This window comes from Trachurus trachurus (assembly GCF_905171665.1).
Source record: "Trachurus trachurus genome assembly, chromosome: 15".
NCBI classification, from domain to species: domain Eukaryota; kingdom Metazoa; phylum Chordata; class Actinopteri; order Carangiformes; family Carangidae; genus Trachurus; species Trachurus trachurus.
The window spans coordinates 11,610,350-11,635,059 of record NC_139906.1 but is presented as its reverse complement, the minus strand read 5'-3'; the positions used below and the strand labels follow the sequence as shown (position 1 = coordinate 11,635,059).

Here is a 24,710-nt window from a genome sequence, read left to right as displayed (position 1 = left end):
AAAAAGGAGCAGAGGCAAATACAAAAAGCAGAGACGGTTTCTTCACGGTTGCCAGGTGTGTCACCGTCAGAGCCTTTCTCCATTATGACGCTGTATGTATCCAGGGTTTAGGACTTTATCCTGCTGCTTTTGTTTTCTGTTCTTTCATTATTACCATTATTAGCAATCATTTTGTCAAGTTCCTCTTTCGAGTAGTTGCACTTTTAGATGTCATAAGCCAGGAGCAGCTTGAGTACATCAAGGCTGGAGTTAGCAGAGATTTAGTGGATGACCCTCTGAGTGTTTAATGTTTCCTCCATTCTCCTCACTCAGTGGCATGAAATGCATTACGGTACTATGTCTGTACTTCTACTAACTGTACTCATGATCAATATGTTAATAACCTCTTCTGGAGTCCATTGAATCCTTTACGTGGAGGTCATACCAGTATTTTCTCCTCTTGATCTTCTACTGATGCATTGTGCTCAGGTGTGAACTCTTCCTTGTTTTTGATACACAGCAATCCTTTTTCTGTTTGAAGGAATTTAAACAGTATTGAATGTTTTATATTACCTTGCCTAATGGTGGCATTACATTATACCAAGTCAATATTTAAAAAAAAAGAAATATTGACCCCAGTTATTTAAACCATGTAACCAGGAAGAGGGAGCAAACATGGACAGTCAGAGTGTTTAACATTGCTCAGAGCATCCGTTATAAAATGAAGCCAAAAGAAGTGAAATTGAAGTTAGACTGTGTTTAATATGTTGGCTAGACAAAATAGACAGCCTGTGACTTTATTGGTTCACTGATTGATTATTGGCTAATCTTTTCACCTCTATAATTGTGTAGTCAACTGTGAGCCGGCTCATTCGGTGGTAATTGGGTGCCGGTTGCAGCACATTGACAGAGTGGTTCCTCTTGAAACATGCAGTGCAGCCAGGGAGCGGATGGCAGCGATGCTTTCGCAAGAAGAGGAGGAACATGGTGGAGCTGTTGTGCAACGCTTAGGGCATAGTTTTCTGTGAATTCATCATTGCTGAAGAAGACACGATAAAGATAGACCGAGCAGAGTTGAGTTCCCCTGTTGAACCGGACAATGACCTTGATCTTGTTCATCTTTCAGTTCTAGAGAGAAAAATCTCCACCAGACAAACGAGGGAGGAGCTCATCAGAAAAGGAGTTCTCATCCCTGACCAAGGTTTGTCTGATTATGTTAAAGCTCAGACATGAATTACTTTGGTATTACAAAATAGGAAAATGATGCAGCAAAACTACAGAGCCGTCTAGCACCCACTGTGACCCTGATTGGCCAGTGATGAAGCCGAGTTAGAACTCAAAACACTCGTCAGTTATAAACCCTGACATCTCAACCACTTCTTCTTCTATGTTTTTTTTTCTCTACTAGAGGAACCAGTCAGCAGTGAAAATCTCAACGGCCACGCCACCTCCAATGTGACGTCAGAAGAGGTCAAAGTTGACATTGAGTCAGCAGAAACACAGCAGGAGGAACAGGCCCAGGACAAAACAGGTAACATCTGCACCAGCTCGTGTTGTCTAAGTCGAATAATAGTTGAGGAAAGATATATTCCAATGCTAATTTGCAGACATGTTTTTTCAGGATCTTGTTGATGATGTTCTTCATTTATTTTAGTAAAACAAGATGTTCTCATTCATAAACATGAGACTTTGTGGTTCTTGGTAGAATAATGTGCTGTGGGAGAAACGTCCTTGACGACCGAGCGAGCACCTATTAAACGTAGGGTTGATCAATATGGCTTCACTTTTCCACATATGCCATGTTACTCAGGAATGTGGAACTTTTTTCAGCCCTTTAGCGACTCTATTTTTATATGCTAGAACTAAATGTTGGAGCTTTTTTTAGACATCAGTTGCTTTGAAGTCTTTTCCTCCCGGTGGTGGAATGCATTTGTATCGGCAGCAGTTTTCTGCCTGACATTGAATCCTCTGTGGGATCTCTGACCGGGCCTAATGTGTTCAAATAGATATTCCCATTATATCAGCCTGCAGCAGGCGTTTACAGTCTGAACAGAGCAGTATCTCCATCTCTTAATGCATCCCGCTCCCCCAGGAGTCAGGCCACTGTTCTTCCTTCTGATGCTTCTTAAGTGTTTTGCTTTTTTCATCCCAACCGTGTTAGCATTGAACTCGGAGCCATTTGTTTGTTTCATTTATCAATAATCAGAAAGGCACAGGTAACAAACACTGCAAATAGAGTAACAGATACACACATGCCGTCATACTGGAGGTGTGGAAGGTTGATGGGTATATGGAAAAGATTGCAGATTAAACATTATGTTATCATCACAAGCTCTTTCCAATCTCTCCTCATTCGACGTTATGTCTTCTGTCTTCGTTTGCTTGTCTGCATGTCCCTAGCGCAGATTGTCTTGCTTCCATTTGAACCTCTAAATACTTGACTTTTTCTTCCTGCTTCCTCTGCTCTGCTCAGAGAGGTGTGATACTAAACCCCCCGCCCGGGCTAACCACGTGCGACCTCGAGACGCTCAAACTAAAAAGCAACAAAGTGCCACTCTGACCCCCTCTTCCAAACCTGTGGGTGGCACAGCAGCCACAAGCAGGCACAGGGAGGGGGCCTCGGCCACTAAAAAGACAACTAAAACCCCAGGCAAGACAGGCTCGTCCACTCAGGCTAAAGCTAACCCACGGGGCGCTAACACCATTAGCCGTGGGACTGGTAAGTTCAGCTGGTCCGGACTGAGCACTTTCTGCCTGACCCTTGTTCCTTCCTGCCTGCCCCCATGCATGGAAAAAAGTGCTTGTGTCACCGTTTGAAAGGAAAGAACACTCACTGCAAACCCGTCTGCACCTGTAAACCGTGGCTGAATGTGCACTCTGTCATGTGTTTTTGTAAAGTGCCTACAAACTAGTTTCTCCCTGTTTCTCCTTCTTGATAGAGTCCTTTCCTCATTAGAAGGGATTTCAGGTCAAGTGAGTAACTACAGTATAGGAGTGTTGCAGTTATGATCTCTCGCTGTCTGTTTTCTGAGAAAGCAGAAGTGAAGATTTATTTGCGTAGCTCTATCAACGCCTCTGCACACAAGTCTGTGTGTGTGTGTGTGAGTGACAGAGCGCGTGAGTGTGGTTAGTGTAGCATGGCTTTCTTATATTCAAAATGAGCTCTGACAACCCCATGCGCTTTTGACTGATGGCATGATGCTAGGGCATGATCATCATCCTTGATCCAGTGTGTGTGTGTGTGTGTGTGTGTGTGTACTTGTCCTACAGCATGGTGAAAGTAAACAGACAAAAGCCCAGAATACTGCATGTGATGTTCATGCAGTCTTTGCTGAAGGGCTCTGTGTATTTGTCTGTTGTTATCGGGGAAATGGAACAAAAGTTGTTTCATTAGTGTTTGAATAAGAGTTTAAGTTCACCCCTTCCCCCAGGCTGCTTCTACCAGCACACAAAGACACTTTATAGACAAACTGCCTCAGTCAGTATTACCTCAGGTACTCTATATTTGTCTCAGTTTTAGAGATGTGATTAGAAGTGGTTATTTTAGTAATAAAATATTATGGCTGCCAGCATGTTCTAATACAACAGTTTATTACTTCAGTCGCTAGTCAATGGTATGAATTGTGGATATAATATAATCTATATCACAGCTATCACAGAGTTACTTTGAGACCGAAGAAGTCCTGCAACTATAAGGAGCTTCTAAATGTTCACATTTAGCCTGACTTGATTGCATCGGAAAAAATGCCAGTAAGCACTGGCTATCACTGAAACACAGACACCAACATGCATCAAAAGCCAGAAAAATTTGGGTATTTCTATTATTTCATATTTTTATTCAACTGTTTATTTTATTATGTCTGATAATCCACTTTATGGATTATTTCAACTTTTGATTTCGTTCTTTTAATGTTTTACATGTCTAGAATGGCAATGAAGAATCCCTGAATCCTTTAATCCTTGTATTTCTGATATTTCCCAAATTCATGTATTTTTTCTTCCTTTTAATAAGAAAAATATATTCGTTGGCAGTATGTTGACAGCAACAAGAAATACCTTAATGTGATTTAAGTTGGGCTGCATTAAAGTATATCTTTAGCTTTGCATATTCTCAGACTGTGGGAGGATACTAAAGAGAAGTCAAACTTTCTATGTTTCCCCTCTCACTTTCTCTTGCTCCCTCCTCCTCAGCCAAATCCTACCATCCAAAGAAGACAGGAGCCTCCGCCACCACCCCTCGTTCTCGTGCATCTAAGGATGCTAGCACTTCAACACAGACCGATGCGAAGGATGCAAAATCCAACCGTAAATCAGATACTCCTGCCTCCTCTTCCTCTGCACATCATAAGGCCTCCAAAGAGACTCCCAGCCAACCAAGGGAGGTAAAATCCTCGCCCCCTTCCTCAGACACCAAGCCTGCCTCACCTAAAGCCTCGGGCAATGAGAAGGAGGGAGGTCAGGCTGCCTCTCCGTCTGCTCCCAAAGCCTCTAACGGGGATGAGGAGACTCGGAAAGGTGTGAATCCTGAGCTCACAGACCAGTCTCCCCATGTTAATGCTGCTACAGAGGACACTTCCTTCACAGAGGGTGAGACAGGCAGCAGCTCACAGGGGGAGAAAAAGGACAGAATGGGAGAAAAGGGGGGAGAGGAAGAAAAGAAGAAAGGAGAGATAGAATCTGCAGTGGAGAACACTGAAAGGTAAAAATCTAAGTCGTAAATGTTAAGTCGGTTTTACACTTCCATCGTCACAGAAATAGTTTGAAGTAATGAGTCAACTGAAAGTAAAATTGTGACTTTATTTCACTCCAGTAAGATATTAACATTTAGTGGAGATGAGTTTACAAATATAAGCATTTATTCTGCTTCAACAAGTATGTGTGCTCATGATTTTGTGTTTCTTGCAGGGCTGCAGAGGGCCAGACTGAAAAGCCACAGGGCCTAAGTGTGAAAACAGAGAATGCTGAAGTCACGGTGATCCCTGATAGGCCAAGAGACAGCCAAACTAGTGACTCTGACTCTGATGGCCCAATCCTGTACCGAGATGAGGAGGAAGAAGAGGAGGACGACGAGTACACAAATAGTATGGCATTAACTTTTTTTTTAACACATCACACATAATACACGGACACAAAGTCACACATATTAAGAGAAGTTCCAGCATTTGCAGAAGTGTTTCATTAAGAAGTTCAGTACATTCCTCCTATGCTTTCTACCCGATTTATACCACAAACTGCAGTTGTGAGTGCTACTTATAACTTACAAACAGTAGGACATGGGGTTGAGGCAAATTGAAAAATGCAACAGAAAAAACAATTTACTTTGAGGATGTCCTGATACTGATGGCCTGCATACAGTACAAGGTTTCTAGAATGCTCCAACCACCATTTAGGAGCCATAGAATTTCCTGGCAATTGCCAATTACCATGAGTTCCAGAATCTCCCCAATTCTGGAATTTTGGCAATTCTGGAATTTCCCATTTTGGCAGTTCTGGAATTTCCCAGCAGCCATTTAGGAGTTCTAGAACCGCCCAACATCTACCAGTAGTTCTTTTGTGTGGGAGTTCTAAAATTTCCAGTAGAAATTGAGGGGTTCTCGAATCTCCCACCAGGCTTTCAAGGATTCTAGAATCTTCCAGTATTTGTTAGAGTTTAATTTCCCAGCAGTAGTGCCTAGAATCTGTAGCAGCTTTTCAAGAGTTACAGAATCCTCCATTAGCCTGGAATTTCTAGAATCTTCCAGCAACCTTTTGGGGTTAAAATTTCCCAGTAGCCTTCCAAGAGTTCTAGCATCTCCCAGTAGCTGTTTGGGAGTCCTGTTCAAGAGTCTTTTAAAGGGTTCTAGAATTTTCCAGGAGCCATTTTGAAGTTTTTAGAATATCCCAGTAGCTCTTTGGGTGATCTAGAATTTCCCTGTTGCTGTTTCATTGTTTTAGGATTTCCCAGCAGCCCCCTTTAAAGTCATGGAATCTACCAGCACCATTTTGGGAATTCTAGAATTGCCCAACAGTCCTTTGGGAGTTCTAGAATTGTCCAGCAGCTTTTTGGGAGCTCTAGATCTTCTCATAGCCCTTTTGGGATTTCTAAAAGCTGTTTTGGAGTTATAAAATATCCCATCAGCCTTTTCAGAAATTCTAGAATCTCCCAATAGCCCCGCAAAGAGTTCTAGAAGGCCCCAGTAGCTGCTTGAGAGCTTTAGCATCTGCAGCAGTGACTAAGATGTCATTTGCTAAATTCATGCATGAATGATCATTATCTACATCTGATCTCTATGCAGGTTTGTTTAAGGCCTTAAGCAACATGTTACATTTCTCTTCCAGGTTCTCTGGCCAGCAAGATTCGTCGACGAGACACCCTAAACATCAAACTCGGGAATCGACCCAGCAAGAGAGAGCTAGAAGAGAAAAACATTCTGCCGCGGAGCTCTGAGACAGAGAGACACGAGTTGCGCCAGCAGATTGGCAGCAAACTAGTCAGGTATACACACACTCAGTATGTTGTGAAAATGTTGAAAGGTGTGAGTTTTCATCATAAATCTTTTCTTGTTTTTTTGTAGTTGTGGGTGGTGTGATAGTACAAATAACCATAAAAATCTGTGCTTAAGTGTAGTCTGACCTTTTCTACCAGATGAGGCCGAGGCGTTGGTGGCAAACTACCACTAGATCAAGAAAAAAAAATAGTGTAAAGAATGCGAAATTGTGTAAAGTGTGTAAAGAAACGAAAGGAAATGTATTTATTTTTTCTTGTAGAACTCAGTGTGATGTTCAAATCATTTCCTTTCCTATCTGCTCATTGTAGAAAAGTATGAGAGCACATTTCTCTCTTTTCAGGCGCCTCAGCCAAAGACCCACCACAGAAGAACTGGAGCAGAGGAATATCCTTAAGCGTAAGTTTCTGAAATACACTATTAAACTGAGAGATGATCAGATACACCAGTTTTACATTACTATCTATGTTGAGGCTAAACTTAAATAATAGTGATATCATTTTTATGCTATGACCAAATCAATATGAGCTCATTGAACTCGGTATTATTATATATCCATCATCACCGATGGTTTTATACGCAGAAAATAAAAATCAGACCTACATTAGGTTGTATATATCAATAATTGTGACTTTGATTGCAAAATAACAGCTGTTAAAGTGCAAATCTAAACACTTCCAACTGACTCATGCTGTGATAGTGATCTACTGACACAAGAACGCTTAAGTGGCTTGTTTAAATTAGAGCATACACACATAGCAGGGCATGGTGAAAAGTCTGTGCTCTTCCATTTACCCACATTTTGCAATGCACTGGTTTGCAGCTGTACAACATGTCCAGTGCAAAGGCTTTTTCATTCAGGAAGAAGCTAATAAAACCTCGTCTACATGCTTGTTCTGCTAATGGAAAGGAGGAGTTTGGTCTCTCTGGGCTGTGAATCCCAGACGGCTTGTATTTCAAGCTCTGATGGGAACAGCAGAGGTCAAGGAGTTTATCAGCATCCCAGGCCAAGTCCCTCACTGGTTATTTAGACACATGTATTATACACAATGCATATCCATGAACATGCAACAAGACTATCTCCAGTGCAGAATCAACTCACATGATCCATCCTGTCTCTGGCAATTCCCTCTTTTGATTTTGTTTATGTTAAGGCAATCACTCCGCTACACAGTCATGGACATGGTTTAATGTAGTGAATCACATCTCCCAGTTATAAATAGAAGCAGAAGCTTGTTGCAGACACAGTAGGTGTGAAATGACTGTGCTGGTTCTCTGCGTGCAGAAAAGAATGAAGTGGAGGAGCAAGAAGCCAAGCAAGAGATTAAAAGGAGACTCTCCAGAAAGGTACTGTACACACCAACCACACATACACACACTTAAGAGAGTACAGAGAAGACGGAGTGAGTCTATATTTAGCTGCTAATATGTTTTGCTCCACCTTATGAGTCACATTAGGAGGCATAAATGATGCTATGTGTGGCAAGATGATGGGCCATCTAGTGGACAAAGGTGGGACTGAAGGAGAAAACCATTCCTGAGAAGTTGGGCGTTTTCTGTCTTTCCAGCACTGACTTCCTGGAAATGTTTGAATCAATCAATACAGAGAACAACACTAACACAAAACAAAAGAACACAGGAAGTAACAGTGTGTTAGATTTTATTTTATCTTCAACTGAAAATGAAAACAATGGGAAGAATTTTCCTTAAAGAAGATGATGTTAATGGTCTCATTTATCTCCCTCTTTAACTTTGTGTGTGTAGTTGAGTGTGAGGCCTACAGTGGCAGAGCTTGTTGCTAGAAGGATCCTGCGTTTCAACGAGTACGTTGAAGTAACAGACGCCAAGGATTATGACCGGCGGGCAGACAAACCCTGGACACGGCTAACACCTGCCGACAAGGTACTACCGTTTTTTTTACTTTGCACTGTAAAATGCACTTTGCTTAGTTTACAGGCACTATATAGTGTTGAAACAGGAAAAAGGTCTTTCCTTAACTGTTGCAGCAATGCCAGCTGAACCGCTGCAGACCAAGTTTGTCCTTGCATGATAGACAAGTTGATGCAACAAGAGTATAAGTGCATGCATATACCAGATCCCCCATGCTTTTATAAAAATCTCCTGATGGAAGGAGAAAGGACTTCAGGGTGCATTCAATTGCACTGTCTGTGTCAAGGCTGCCCTCTGCTGTTGATGTTTAGAACTGCAGGGCACAGATAAATCACACACCCTCACCCCTGTCGTCCTAAATCCTACTCATTGAACCATCTCAGCCTTTAATTTGCATCACATCCATAATCAGCACAAGTGCCTGGGTGCAAGAGGGTGGGACAAATGCTGCATGAAGAAAAGGACTTGGTATGATATGTGCAGGAGAGGAATATCTGTGCTAAGTTAAATGCATGGTTTATTTTCAGTTCTTAAGCTGTTTAGACCAAAGTTTCTGAATGCAACAGTGCTAAATATTATAAACAATGCTCAGTAGTAAGGGGCAAAAATATACCAACAGAATCGGGCCCTAGGAGAGCAAAGAAAAAGACACATGTTTGCTGTTTTTTTTACCTGTAACCTTGATCTTTCCTGTACTAAATTGAATTTTGAACTGTGAGCATAACATTTATTTCATGAACTTCATATTTCCGTGGACAAACCCTGGCACTAGGAATCACAGAGATGTGGCTGAGTGTTAGTTTTGATTTGATCTGTGTGTGTTTGTGTGTGTGTGCTGTGCCCCTCAGGCTGCTATCCGTAAGGAGCTGAACGAGTTTAAGAGCCGAGAGATGGAGGTTCATGAAGACAGCAAACAGTTCACCAGGTACTCAAGCTGTCGATGGCCTCCACCATTTAGTCCGACTCTGACTTTAACTTGCGCTTCATTAGTAATTTATCACAGCGAATCCCTCTCTTTATTAGCTCTCACTGATCAATATTTATATAATTCTGGTCCCCCAAAGCCATTTACACTTACCACATTGCAGTCAAGATATGCACCTGGGTCGACTCCAGTTCATTAGCCTCAGGCATTGATTACAAATAAAGTTCAGGTTCACTCCCTCACATGTTATTAGATCTGTGAGACATAGTTTTATATTGTGTTGCTGTACAGAGAACACAGTGTCCACCAGTCAGAACTGGTCAGAAAGAAAAAGAAAGAACTACATAATATGATCGAATGCAATGTTTGATTTTTCCCATAGTAGAAATATAGATAAATATCATTTGGTTTGTGCAAATCTCCTGTATGTTTTGCACTGCGCTTTAATTTGTTTTTCGGCCTCTCAGTAGAACGGTTTAGCTTCTCCAAAGTCTTTTGACAAATCTGATTATATGCACACAAGCCCTCATAAATCCACCTTTTTTATTTAATCTTTATTTAACCTGGAGTGTTATTGAGATTAAAATCTTGTTTACAAGTGTGTCATGGCCAAGGCATACAGCAGCAAAATGAACAATAAATACAATATAAACTTTACCTAGAAAATTAAGAATAAATGGAAAATATCAGAAATATTCATCAGATATTTGTCACAATTCATCAACATCAAGATGCTGTGTGCAGCCATCCTAGTTAGGCTGATTATAGCTGTGACGTGTCAGTTTCAGATGTAATCAAATTAAACGTTGTCAACAAACTTCACTGTCTTCACACTCACAAGAAAATGTATGTCAAAGTTAACCTGATAATGACTTGTAAAAACAAATTTTAGAATTTCTATTTCTGTTATGTATACTGGCCTTTGACCCAACCCATAATTTTAGGTTAAATTTTAAATATTTTTATGTCAAACGCAGTGAGGCCTTTGAGGGTCTCTGGACAATATTTGTCATTGTTGTGTTTAAACAATTACATTTTTTTATTGATTTGCAGATAATAATGATTTACAGTTGACACTCATGCGGTTAATCTGGAGTAGATATTTTAATTGATTGACAGCCCTAGTTCATTTACAGAAAATGTACTAAGCTTTTCTCATTCAGTTAACACACCAACAATCAAAGATATTCGAAACCAACAAAGATTTAATATTGTTTGAGTTTTAAAAAAATCATGCATCTTTATTATGTATCATCTAATGAATTGACCCTGTGTGTTCTGCTTGATCTCAGATTCCATCGGCCCTAAGTGCCCTCACCGTCAGCTGGACGTCAGCACCACCAGCTCTCGGATCCACAGCTCCCAGCAGGCTCCCGGCCCTCCAGACCCCCAGTGCACAGCTCAGTACACTCCGCTTAGGGATCCTCTTGCTCCTGATGTATTTACTGTACATCTAGTGACAGCTACCGGTTTTGTCCTAAGGCCTTAGTCATCCAAAGACACCAGTGAAACTTTTAACACATATATCGTCACAACAGTGGTGTGTATATCGCTGTGATTAGCATTTATTTATTGTAGATGGCCAGAGCCTGCTGGTGTATGGTGTTTTTTGTTCTTTGGTTCACGTCAGGCCTTGTGATGGGAGGTTCCACTGAGGAAAATAGGGCAAAAATTACCCATGTTGTAATGAATGTGGCCATAGTTGGTGTCCATGCTATGGTATGCCTTGTTATAAACTGCCAGATGGCCATACATGGGCATCCTCCTAGCACAGGAAATGGGAGTGATTGGACAGTTGTGTGCTGATGTCAGTGCCTATGTCATAGATCAGAGGGGAGGAGAAGCAGTTTGTTCTGCTCCGATGTGCCTCTTGGAGTTGAATCTGAAATACTGCAGCTCAGTTATAGACATATTTAAAGTATATTGCCACTAGAGGGCATTATATCATCAGAGTTATAGCCTGTAAGGATGAAGACCTGTATGCAGATGAAGAATAAACTGCGAGTGTTAATATTTACAACTGCTGAAGCTGAGGGAACGGTGGGTACCTGAGGCATTAAGAGTGAAGTGCAACGGAGAGAGCTCCAGATCTCGCCACTTCCAATCCCTCAGCGATGAAACATGGTGATCATATAGCATCATATATCCTGTTAAAGCCCAGATTTCTGATCACAAAGTGCTGGACTTGCGGTTTAGAGGATCTACTTTTCATTCTTTGACTTCGGTTTTTCATTTCAGGCTTTTGGCTGGAGCTCTTCCTCAGAGCGACCTTGTGCCAAAGAAAAAGCAGGAGTTTGATTGCGAAGTGTGAAAGTATAGCGGTGTGATTTTTGTTGGGTGGACTTCATATGAGAGGTTCATGAATATAGAGCAGACAGGCACTGGGAGTTTCACCGCTGAGGCAATCAACTGGCCGCTCAAAGAGGTGGAGAAGTACTCTTCCATTCCCTTGAACATGCTTTTGCAATTTAATCGTGTCGGACGGTGATGGTTACATAAGGAAAGGCTTCCTGATAAGTGGCCCTTTTACACCTTGCCCTAACTTGCACCTTGAATCCAACAGTTTTTGTTTTATCAACACACAGTTTCTCTTTTTACCCCCCAAACAGTAGAATTTCAACATGAAATTGAAAATGTAAAGAAACTGCTCAGTATTTTTGGTAAATGCACTAATCAGTAATCACTTAAATGATCAATGAACATCGGATAGTTATGAAGCAAAATACCAAAGAAGAGTACTTTGATGCTTTTCATTTGAATTGAGACTGATCTGTTTGATCAATGACATTTCATAAATAAAGAAAATTTATTAAGAAACAATACAATAAATACCTCCTCCTACAAAATTATTTTATTTATTTAGCTCACAGACATAATCTCATGATTTGACTCATGGATATGAGTCTTTTTCAAAATGTTGAACTATTCCTTTAACTGAAAAAACCACAAATAAGGATTCAATTTTCAATTCTATGCGCTAATAAAAACTCAAGATGCATGTTGGTACCAAATGTAAAGGGGATCAGTTGTTAGTTGCTGTTTTGTGGTTGTGCGTGCGTTCGTGTGTCTCTGTGCGTGTGTGTGTTGACTGACCTATCAGGGAAGGAAATCTCAGATGAAGAAAAGATGTAGAGCCTGTCAGAAATGTTCAAGGACTAAATACGAGAAGCCAGTAGAGAAATAAAAACAGGCCATGGTGACTTGGTCATTATGGATTTTCATTTCAAAATCAATCAAAAAACATTAGTCATTTTCTCTTCCCAGTATTTGGTCTTGATGGAGGATGTTTGCTGACGAGTGACTGACAGATTGAGCTTGCTGACGTCCAAAGGCTTGTGTTCAAATAATAGACCCCCGCCCTTCACAACACTCATCACTCTGACAAATAGTAACAGAAAAGGACAGATTTATTCCTTCTGCTTCTGAATGTGTGGTGGTTGCAACATGAAGTAATGTACAGCGATGGAAAAGAAACCAACAGTATTCATTCATGTCAATGTCTATGTTGTTATATATTGATTATTTTGTACAGAATGTATATTGAGCATGTGCATACATTGAGATCAACTTTAATACCAATATGATACAATGCAACTTTGATGTGAATGTTTTAAGCTCTGATTTTAGTCGTCTTATGTTTTTTTTTTTTTTTTAATCAGCCCTGGACACTGATAAAGAACAGCAGCACAGCACACACACACAGGTGCTGTTTCTAGGCAGCATATCAAACATACTGTGTTGAATAACTGTTGTGTCTTTATCAAACCAACCTGTTTCCTAAGCAGAGGATGGATGAGACATCATATAGGCAGTGATGAGACTGATAACTATTTGATATTCTACTCCACCTTCAGTTTAAGTGAAGTCCCAAGTGCAATGCAGCTATTTACATAGATGGTGCCTGAGTTTAACAAAACAAAACAATGAATAATCTTCTCTGAATCTCGCTTGTGATTGATTTTTTTTTCTTTTAGATGGTCCTGGGTGACATTTTGACATCATCCTAATAACTGTTTAAACATGCATTGTGCAGTTTTTCCAACCACACGTGGTTTAGCTACTGTGTCCAATCCACTCGTATTTGATAAGAACAGGAGACACAGGGCTGTTTGGTTTCATGCACTGTGAAATTAGCTTACACACACACACACACACACACACACACACACACACACACACACACACACACACACACACACACACACACACACACACACACACACACACACACACACACACACACGGTAATGAAAGACCAGAAAGCTCTTCGATCAGATTAACAAATTAAAAGTCTTACTTCTTCAAACACATTTGGTCCCATCACATTCAACTAAACATGAATACGCTGCTGACATCTCTTTTAAAAAGATAATGGGTTAAAACCAGATAAAGCAGATCTGGTAACAATGGTGCATGTTTACCACTTATAAGCAGTATATAGTCAGTGCATCAATGAATAGATAAATATACATACATTTTATCATTTATTTGTTAACAACTTAAACTCCTTGTGTGAAGCATTGATGACTATTAAATGCATTATAGTGTATGTGTGATTTTATAGTATGTTATCACAGGATTTAAACACATTTATTAACAGTTAAAAACCTGTGACTTGTACATGTGTATAAGTGTTTTGGTATCACTATTGCAGCCATATTATAGCTATTTATATAACAGTTATGAATGCTTCATAGGAGAAGTTAGAGGTTTTAATTAACACTGTATGTGTGCTTATATTTGATCAACTACAGATCATTTATGCAGATTTTATATGCTGCTTATAAATGCTAAATTGCAGTGTTCAAATGAAATGGTGCCTAATAAGTAGCTTTAGAATTTTTTTTTAATTTTTATGTCAAATATTTTTTTTCAAGGCTGATGTGTAATTCTACATTTTGGTTCAGGACTGGTTATAAGCATCTAAATTGGGCAGATGGCAGTGGGAAGAGCCTCAACAGCTGGTTATAACCTGTCAGTATTAATCACAAGGAGGAGTCTTGTAAAAAAACCTTTATGGCTGCAGTCTGGTTTCATCTCATCCCTGTGGGACCGCAAAATAAACATAATAAACCTTCTGAGAGGAAGAGACCCATGGAAGTTGTAGTAGTTAAAAAGACACTCCACATCACATGTCTTTGCACTCTTGTTAAAACAGTCTATATGGACATATAGAATATACATTTTCTGGTTAATCTCAAAAAGTATCTCTCTGACACTGGTTTTCCTCACTGCCACTTTGAATTTTCCATTCTTGAGACGACCTCCAGTTCTTGAAAATGTTTGTTTTTGGGAATGTCGTCCATCATCACTTCCCCAAAATCCAATCTCTTAATTTCACACAGGAGCCATAAACCAGACTGCTGCTGCTGCTTATGTTGTTGTTTTTAATCGAAAGCCTTTTATCTTTATCATGTAGACTTTTCTTGATCATGTGATGGTGACATGACACACACAAAGTCAACAAAATGCTGAAAGCAGCAAAGACCCAGGACTGAATAATTCACATGGACTCCAAACACATTTATGTTACCTTTACCTTTATGTTTGATCTTTGAACTCAACTCATAGGACGACGACATATATCCCCCCTCCCAAAAAAAAACTGCTACTGTTACGTGCAAACTGTCAAACTGTGTATATTGTTTTTGTATATAAAGAATCATGGAGAAAAAAAACGCCCATTTTGTTCTGGTGATTTCTGTTTATGTGAACAGACTCAAGCACATTACACAAGGAAAAGTCCCTGGTTGCAAAAAGCAGCAGCAGAGGTCAATAAGGTGAAGAGATAATACTAAGATGGTGTTTGCACAGGAACACATCAGAGAAAGAACCGCACACCCTCTCCTTGTTTTCTCTTCACTCTCGAAATCCCAAGTCGTATGTGAGAAGAAGTGAATTTTCATCGATCTCCCTTCTCTCTTCTTCTTGTTGTGTTATTGCTGGCTGCACTCTGTGGTTTACGAAGGCGTATTTTAGAGTCCTTGAAGCCCCCATTAGCTACGTAATTCACTATTCACAAAAATACAGTATAAAACAAAGACTCAGCTGCAGATTCTTTCAATTCAGACATCATTCTTTTATTTTCAGAACTAATAAAAGAGTATTTTTTTTTTTTTAATTTCCACTGATATAACAGGAAATTTACAGCCTATCTAGAAAGTGAAGCATTTAGCACCGCAATTAAGCCTTTCTTGGACATTAGAGGCAAAAAATAAAAAGATGTGCCCTGATTGTGAAATACTGTTGAGGATGACAGAATAATTACTGTGAGAAATCTGCACTGACCCTAACTGTGCCTTTTCGTTCTGACTTGGATTCCTCTTGGGTTACCAAAGGACACGCCACTCTACAAAGAGTGAATTAGCACAGCTGTAGCTACTTCTATTAGTCTCTCAAGTGGTGCAGCTCAAGGGACCAGGAGTCCATCTTAACTATTAGACAGTACTGTTGGATGGACTGAAAACTAGCACTCATGCGATGAGTCATGAAATGAAATGAGTTGACATTTGTTAACTTATTAAAGCTTCAAAGCTAATGGCACTCCATCAGCCTCAGCATTGCTTTGTATTTAGTGCAATTCAGCATGTTAGTACTTTGGCTAACATGAAAAAATGCATGGTAAAAATGCTAAAAACAAAACAAAACCCAGCATATTAACAAACTGAGCGTGTAGCATGCTGACATTTGTTTTTAACTCAAGCCCACTGACTGTACACAACAAGTGAGGAGTGAGAGCACAAGTAATGACTTTAAGGGAGTCTATTCATTTCTGTCCTCCCCTGCCTTTTCATCTGTTGCCATAAAAAAAACAAGTCTAATCAAATCCTTTGCCTGTTGGTTGTTAAGTTCATGTGTTTAACTTGACAAGAGCAAGACGAGGCAATTCCAGTGGCTTTACTGTCTATTTCCCAAAGGTGAAGTCAATATTCAAAGGCATCTTCAGTCTGTATGCAAATACAATCTGAAAGATGCAGCGCTAAGAAATGAACCACATCACTCTCTCGTGCTGTATTGGAAATCCATTTCCCCAATACAGTAATATTCTAGATAAATGTGACTGTAAATATGCTGTTTATGTAAACCGCTGTTTTGACATCGAGCTTGTACATGCTGCAAACTTCTAAACCTTTGAGTTCACAAGTGTGTGTTCTGGTTGAACTTGGAGGTTTCTATGTGAATGACCATTAAAGTATCACATTTCAGCCTCATCCACTCTGCCTCATCCAGATACCAGCTTTTAAAGAGGATGTGGGCATAATGTAGTCAGTTGAAAGGAAGAGGACCGGGGAAAATGAGAACTAGAGGCTGAAGGAGACGCAGCACGGAGAAGAGCAGAGACGGAGATGGAGATGGGAGGAAATTGGAGACAATCAAACACATGAATCATCGGTGGAGCTTATATGTTCAACTTTAGAGGCCGCCTCTGACAACCTACCGGCTTTGAAATGGATTTTACCGCACAGAAATGACACAGTTTGACCTCCGTGGCATGGTGGGCACAGATTGAAGTTTTTGATTTGCTTGCCCACTTGTCAAATTTGTTGTTCCCTGATTCGATATATAGATATATATTATTCTGACAGTGAGGATGATGGGTTTTAGTATAGAGCAAAGGAGGACAGCAAGGTAACTGTAGCATCTGGTGCTTGGATCTGAGAGATGCACCTCAGGATCATGGTGATCATAAACCTCCTGCTGTCTCACTCTCTCTCCTCTCTCTCTCTCTCTCTCTCTCTCTCTCTCTCTCTCTCTCTCTCTCTCTCTCTCTCTCTCTCTCTCTCTCTCTCTCTCTCTCACACACACACACACACACACACAATGAGTAATCGCCCACGATATAACTCCTAAAATTCATCACAGATATATTGTTCCAACCTGAATGCTAAATCTAAACCCTAAACTTCGAATGAGCCCCTTTTATCAAATTGTAAGACAACCAGCCTTCTCCACAAACTTTTCAACTTTTAGACCCAAAAAGTCTCACAAGCTGTAAAACACACACACTCTCTCTCTCTCTCTCTCTCACCCCACATTAATGAAGTTTCCCGGGCAGGACGGAGAAGTAGTTTTGTCCCTGGCGTGCTGCCTGGAGGTCTCAGCTGTAATGCAAGTCTTCTACTCGATTGGAAAACGGTGGATATAAATCATGACTCTAATATCCTCCAAGGTTACAAAAAGTGTGATTATCAGAGGGTTTGTTCTTCCCTATTGTGCTGTTCTTATTAAAGTCATTTCACTCCTCAAATCACTTGCTCCCTCTGAAAAAAAAGTGAAAGGTTATAAAAGATTAGGTAGGAGAGAAAGATAAACTCCCAAACCTTTAATTTTCTGCTCTTAGAAATTTTATGAAAAGATAATTGATGGTGCAGGTGAAAAAAAAACCCCAACACATTTTGTTTCAACCTCAGTTAAAAAGTGAACTTTAAATGCACAAACCTCTTCCAAAACTGTTTAAACCAGACACTTATTTCAGTATTTTGTCATAAAGATCTATAGCATTCATTCATTTTCATCATCCGAGTGCCACTGTTCCTGCCAGAAACGCACACGCCTGAGCTCTTCACAGAAGACATTCATGTGTTTCTTTCCCCCGCTGTGGAGTCATTACTTGTGTGTTTTATCATGGATGTTTCCACTCCACTGCTACAGGCCAATCTGAGCGGTGGAGATGGAGGAAAGAAAGCGGGAGCAGGCAGTGGGAGAAGAGGAGGAAGTGATGAGGTTTTGCAGGAGGGGGTGGGTGGTGGAGGCAGTAAAGAAAATGAAAGTGAAGAGTTTAGTGGAGGGGAACAATGGAGAAGAAGAGTCGACGCAGATAGACGGATGAAAGGGGTGGGTGGCATAGAAGGGCAAAGATAATTGGATTGTGGGAGCATTCATATTTGATAAGGGTGAATGTGCTTCCTGGACCTTTTCACTTGTTTGGCTGAGCTCCTGTGTAATCAGAAGAGAGAGCAGATGTGGACAACCAACCAGCCAAACGAGACGCTCACATTAACATCAACACAGAAAGGCCAAACGGGTATTAACAGGTGCCATTCACCGTGTCAGGCGCCATTTAAAAAATGCTAACAGCACGCACTGATGCCCGTTGCAGGTTCCAGTCTAAGCATCAGCCTTTAAACAGCGTCACCTGAATGGAGGAGAATTAATTGCCTCCTCTATCAAAGAAGTGCAGCATCCTGAATGGTCACAGGGGTGAGGCGATAATTAGCTGCCAATGCCGGATGAGATCGATGCAGTGGGTGTTGGGGGCTGTGAGATGTTGGAGAAGGTCTGGACTTCAGACTCTCTGACCTCAGCAGCAGTGTGGCGGAGCTTCACCGTTACAAGAGTGTTAGCACAGTTGAGCTGCTACAAATGGAGCTGAACTTCATATGGTTTCGGCTTTACTTTCTCTGGAAGTTAGAAAAAACAAAGTGAACTGATGTGAGGGAAAAGGTTCTGCATATTCTTGTAATAATTGACTCATCAATTCAACAAGAACAAGGAAGTATTATTTAAAGATCAGCTAGTCTATTGGAAACCTTGGAGCAAAGCACGGAGCTTTTAGACCTTGTGAGGTCAATGTGATCGTGCATAGCAGCATGTAACACGGGGTTCTATGATATATGCATAGGTGAATCAATTGACAAACCTATTGATCTATTGATTTTTTTCCACAGCTGCTAGTGAGTTTGACTTTATGTCTCATGTAGCTGAGAGGAATCAGACTTGTAATTATTATTATTATGAACACAGGGGAAATAATCTGTTTTTTCATCTACGTATGTGGTCATTGATTCTGACTTGATCAAAGCTGCCGTTATCGAAAATGTATGGGTGTACCGACTGTTCTATGTTCCTTTTTCTGTGAGAGCTTTGTGTGTGTGTGTGTGTGTGTGTGTGTGTGTGTGTGTGTGTGTGTGTGTGTGTGTGTGTGTGTGTGTGTGTGTGTGTGTGTGTGTGTGTGTGTGTGTGCGCGTGCGTGCGTGCGTGCGTGCGTGTGTGTTTGTGTTGACAGGCAGGACTCAGTATTTATAGGCATGGTGAAGGACTCCAGAAGGACTGAACAAGACAGAACAAGCTGTTTCAGCTTCGCTATTTTTCATCTCTGCTGTTCAGAAACACTCACTGAAACTGGGAAATTGTTAGCTGGGGTTGTTGTGAAAGCAATCCCACCCTAATCACATGTCTGATTTGTTGACAAGGTGTTTGCCCAAGAAAGAATTGACATCTGCGGATGGAGGCCTGCTGGGGTGACCAGACATTTGCCAAGTCAAATCAGTGACTGTAACTCTTAAATCTCCTTGAAATCTATTTTTCTGTCTTGTTTTTTTAGTTATAGGTTCTACACTACCACTTCTACACTACCACTTTTTTATTCTGCTCAGATACTTTATACTACATATACTTTATTTTTTCATATACTTGGTTTTACTTTATTCTTTTAAAGCACCTTACTCTGTCAAGAAGTGTAATATAAATCAAGTTCTCATTATTCTTAGTATTATGGACAGATTTTGAATCACATTGTCATTTGAATATTTGCTTTTCATTCAGTGAAAGATATTTGATATACAATGTCAGTATATTATCCAAACAAATGAAAATGATCTTCTCCTGATTCTTCAGCATTCACAGCAAAATGTCCTGATAACAGATCAAGATTGACAATGTTTATTTCACAGCGAGGAAAACAAGACAAAACAGCTCTAATGTGGACCTGCCTCTATCCTTATCTGGCTTTTCACAGACATGATTACTTTGCAGAGGGTTCTGGCAAGTTTAGCACCTTCCTAATGGATCTTGATTAGCATTTTAGAAACTCTAAAAGCAGATCTCAATCTATCAGAGTATCATCAATCATGCAGACATTGCTTATTTTCTACTCTGAATTTCTCAGCTTTTCTCATTTCCTTGGCCCAGTGGAGGGTTGATGCAAGCACGAGGCTTTTTCCCTGATGCTTCCCAAATACATTTAGGAAAAGAAATTGCCACTTAATATATTGGTACAGGAAAGACATAATTCACATAACCAAACAAAAGCCCACAATCCACTCAGAGTAAATGAAAGACCTTGTGACAATTGATTGTTTCTTACTGCGATAATTGTGGGGTAGGAGATTGAGAAACCATCCTGATCAGCCTCTTCAATCGTGTCTCCTGCCTCCCGCTGAGTTTCTCACTAGACTCCACACAATAAATGTTTCTTTTCTTCTCTTTTTCTCTTTAGAGAAAACGCTGTAAAACAAATGGAGCAGAGGTTTCTCTGGGTGCAAAGCTGATGTTACAGTTGTACTTGAGAGCCCATAATCAAAGAACACCCACCTGCGAGCCTTATTACCATTAGAAAAGGTGAGTCCATCTCCACTGATGTGACTAGAAACTGAGCAGCAGATGTCTATTTATGTGCCCGCGTCGCAGTGAAAACAAGTCAAGCAGTTTATGAGTGTTTTATGTGTATCTGTCTGCGTGCGTGTGACGGCACACCAACAGGCCTCATGTTGTTTTCTCGCCTGACTTGGCAGAGCTGTCTCTGCGGCTCTCACAGCGAGGACAGATGGCAAGGACTTACCCCACTAAGAAACTCTGCAACACACACACATACACACACACACACACACACACAATAACCGAGACGTGATGCACAACACGAGAACTTCCTTGGCTCCCACCGACTTGTCTCTCAATCCAACAATGAGTCATGCGTAGCATCCTCTGCCACTGAGTGTCTGTGTTTGTGCGTGCGAAATCTGGCTGGAAGTATGCTTTGATGAATCACCTGAAGTCAGCAAAGTCACAACACAGAGCCTGCTGCTCGCTCCGCTGTCAACCGGAGGCTGCAGCTTCAAACACCAACTCCATTTTAACCACACTGAGGCGATTTGCATTATAAAAGCATGTTTGTCAAGATCAGTAGCTTATAAAACTGACACTGCTGATCTGATTCAGTCAACATTTATTCTGAGCTGTGATTCGTGGCAGTTTTTAATCTAGTCTCACTGCTTGAAGAGTCAATTTGCACACACGATTTAATTGATATTGTTCACTTTTTAGATATGTAAACAAATAAATGTCTATTCTTAGCTGCTCAATCCAGCACCAGCTTTATACAGAAGGACCAGCCATCTTCTAAAACAATGAAGAGTGACATGCTGCTGCCTATAAACCCTCCATCACATGGCACTGGCAATGAGATGACTTACTTTAAATGAGACGCAGCTGATCTGTGTGCACTTAAATGTGTGGGTGGACAGTTGGGCACGGCACTGATGTGCGTGCGTGAGACTGTGTAGGTGGACAGCGGTTTGTTGAAATCTGCAAGGCCAAACAAAGTCACTGCTGAAATATGCAACTGTGCAGTGCGTGTGTGCGTGCAGGTTAAGAGTTTTATATCTCTGCATTGGGAGGGTTATTAATATTCTAGCCTGTAGGTTACATTTCCCAGTGTGCTCTTATAGGCTCATTGTAAAACATAAATGCAAGTGTAAATATTAAACATCTTTTATTCCTGGTATATACTGTATAATGTTTTAAGCTTAAAAACTGGATTGAAGATCTGCACATCTTGTTCCAGACTGAGATGTAACTTTGATGACTGCACTTAATTGCTGCAGTATTTTTTTTCACTACCTAGTGTAAAAAGTATATTTGCTGAATTTTAATAGTAGCTAGATGTTTTCTTCGGTCCCTGTTTTTCTTCTCTTTGTGTTTTCTCCTATTTAACATTTTTCTCACATTTTTAAATGTCTTTGTTTCTCTCGCTTATCTTAGTCTCTCTTCTAACACTTAGACTGACGAATGTCTTCTTTCCTACTGTCTGAAAATGTAATTATGCCGATTGATAGGAAAAAAAACAATCTAATATATCCCTGCCCAATTTGGCACCAGTGAACTGACATCTACTGCGTACGCCTTCAACACAATATCCTTAATTTGTTGTCTCAATGATAGTGATGATGAGATTTTCAGGTGGGTGACAGACTTAAGGGAAAACATGAGTCACTGAGTGGAAAAAACATCAATAATGAAAATGTTTCAATAGTGGATGTAGGATTTTGATATGTATGAATATGAAGTGAATCATATGCTATAGTCTTAACATTCTCCAGTTTTCAACCTAACTGAAAACCTATGTGAGATTTTTGCATGACATATTCAACAACTCTCTCCACCACCAATATCTTTTGGAGGAAAGGTACCTCATCCCTCCTGCAGCATTACAGAAGTGTACGTGCCTGTTGACTAAGTAAACCCATGAGCCATTAAAAACAAAAGTATGTAAATGCAGTCATGATGTGAGCATAAAGTTTAATCAAATCAAAACAAATGTTTCAATCAAGAATGTAGTTCAACCAGTTGATACAAATACTTGACAATGATAATATGCCAGTTTGTACACATGTTTCTATTATCTTCTATTCCGTCTTGAAGCTCTTTTTTTTTTTTTTTTACTCTTTTACCTCCATAGCTAACTTCCCTGAAAGCTGTATGGGGCAAGAAACATGTTTTTCAATAGTCCAAATGCAAACGATGTAAAGATCTCTATTCAGGTGTCTTCTGGTGTGTATGCAGACCGTCCAGTAAGAGGTGGCAGGATCATATAAAGATGGAGGAGTTATTATTTATGGTCAGAAATTGTAGAAGCAGAAACTCATGTTAAATGTCCATGAAAAATTAAAACCAATCCTACAAAAAAAAAAAAAAAATCCAGTATAAAAACAACCAAGGGGCACTCCACTGCACTCTAAGCGTCGTCGGGTTTGTCTGCTGGTGGTCCACATGGCTGGAGCATCTTCTCCATCAGGTTAAAGCGGACACGTGCTTTGCTCTCATTCTCGGCGACAGAGAAGTAGTTGAGCAGGTCAAAATGTCCCATGTAGGAGCAGTAAGAGTCTCTGTGCTGGTTCACCAGCCATTCCCACTTGCTGGTGTCGGCGTGTCCTGTACCAATGTACTTAGACTGGAGGTGCTCCAGCTGACTGTGGATGTTGTATCTGTCGGTCATTCTTGCTGAGAGTCAGAGTCCCTGGGGCTCTGGATAAAGGAAGAGGGGGAAAAAGGTCAGTGTTATATGTGTACAAGTTTACTAATGATTCACACAGAAGAGGACTGTTTTTTTTCAATTCAAATAGCTTATAGTCATTGTTATAAAACAACAAGACAATGTTGGAGCATTGACAGCATTTCATTGTCATAAAGTGCAAACGTTATAATCCCAAATAATTAGTGAACCCAAATATAAAAAAACACATACAAATCCGGAGGAGAAATAAAGTGCATTGACAGGATACTAGTAGACAGTAGATACAATGTAAATATATGGTTGGTCACAATTCCAAGTCTTGTTATTGTCTGAGGTTGTGATGTAAGTGTACATGTGCTGCAGGCTGCAGCCATTAAGAGGACTGTTTTTTGTTTTGTTTTATTTTTTAGTTAAGTAAAAAAACAAACAAGCATTTCATTCATTTATATTTTTTGTAGATTTTCTTTTTTTTTTGTACGTTTGTTGCCAAAGCTGATAAAAACCGGCGCCGTCCGAGCAGCGCTGCAACAGTCCGGAGGCTTTGACCAGTCTCTCCCGGAAAGTGACGACACGGGCCGAAGCTAGTTAGCTGGTTAAAGCGCTAACTTTAGTATGAGAAAGGAAGGAGACTAAAACTACATTTGCGGTTGCTTTTCATCGCCGAAGACAGTTTATGGTAAGTGAAAGAATGAAGTTTGATGCTGAATTCAACGCTACTGCTCACCGGTTTAAGTTAGTTAACAACTGATAATGCTAATGTTAGCTATGTAGCAATAGCAAAACGAGCTAATAGCTCACACATCTCGACCATTGTAAAACGAATTACTTTAAACGTGTTGACGTGAATTACTTGACGAATATAACCTTAAAAATGAAAGATTCAACACACACACAAAAAAACTCATGTACAGGTCTCGACTTTATTGACGCTACCGAGAAACAGTTAGCATGCTAACAGGAACGCGAGGCTAGCTCGGTGTTATTAGTCCAATCAAAGTCTTCCTGAAGTTTCTAAGTAGATATCAGTTCCACATTGACAGTGCAGCGTTTAAATGCAACACATACTTACTGGATAGTATGTAAAGAGAGGACACGCGAAGGCAGAAGGTATAAATAATAAACGGATCCGACCACCACACACTTCTTCAAAGCTGTGGAGCGATGATTTCCGGTAAAGTCCCTCAGTAAAAACAGACCGGAGGAAAAATAAGGCTGGAACTATTTGTTCCGCTCTTCTAAAACAGACTGGCTCTGGTAAAACCGTCTATGGGTAAAACCAATCGGACCGAAGAGCCTACTACCACGAAATAAACAGCAAACAAGTACTTAAATTATAATTAATAGTATATATACAGAATCAATTATAATTTAATTGCTTTAATTAAATATATGAAATAGGGTGAATTCAGGTATATTGGGA

At 40.3% G+C, this 24,710-nt stretch overlaps 2 protein-coding genes across 2 annotated transcripts in view; one reads left to right on the top strand and one right to left on the bottom strand.

The window, feature by feature from the left end:
* Positions 1-14,719, top strand: part of phactr2 (phosphatase and actin regulator 2) — a gene marked incomplete at its 5' end in the record, with an annotated part of 42,757 nt that extends 28,038 nt beyond the window's left edge. The window contains 11 exons of the mRNA XM_083988249.1: positions 1,106-1,180; positions 1,388-1,510; positions 2,453-2,698; positions 4,171-4,678; positions 4,885-5,060; positions 6,298-6,454; positions 6,808-6,863; positions 7,750-7,811; positions 8,229-8,366; positions 9,203-9,279; positions 10,572-14,719. Coding sequence (XP_083844375.1) covers positions 1,106-1,180; positions 1,388-1,510; positions 2,453-2,698; positions 4,171-4,678; positions 4,885-5,060; positions 6,298-6,454; positions 6,808-6,863; positions 7,750-7,811; positions 8,229-8,366; positions 9,203-9,279; positions 10,572-10,587 — 1,634 coding nt within the window. The 3' untranslated portion in view covers positions 10,588-14,719. The remainder of the gene's footprint in view (positions 1-1,105; positions 1,181-1,387; positions 1,511-2,452; positions 2,699-4,170; positions 4,679-4,884; positions 5,061-6,297; positions 6,455-6,807; positions 6,864-7,749; positions 7,812-8,228; positions 8,367-9,202; positions 9,280-10,571) is intronic.
* A 7,836-nt stretch (positions 14,720-22,555) lies between these two features.
* sf3b5 (splicing factor 3b, subunit 5) lies at positions 22,556-24,476 on the bottom strand. The gene is made up of 2 exons (XM_083988248.1): positions 24,360-24,476; positions 22,556-23,301 (listed from the first exon to the last, which is right to left on the bottom strand). The coding sequence occupies exon 2, from the start codon at positions 23,270-23,272 to the stop codon at positions 23,012-23,014; it is 261 nt and encodes an 86-aa protein (XP_083844374.1). The 5' UTR covers positions 23,273-23,301; positions 24,360-24,476; the 3' UTR covers positions 22,556-23,011.
* Positions 24,477-24,710: the final 234 nt, after the last annotated feature.

Coding starts and splice junctions, on each gene's coding strand:
- sf3b5 (XM_083988248.1), bottom strand. CDS start 23,272: ATGACCGACAGATACAACATCCACAGTCAGCTGGAGCACCTCCAGTCT.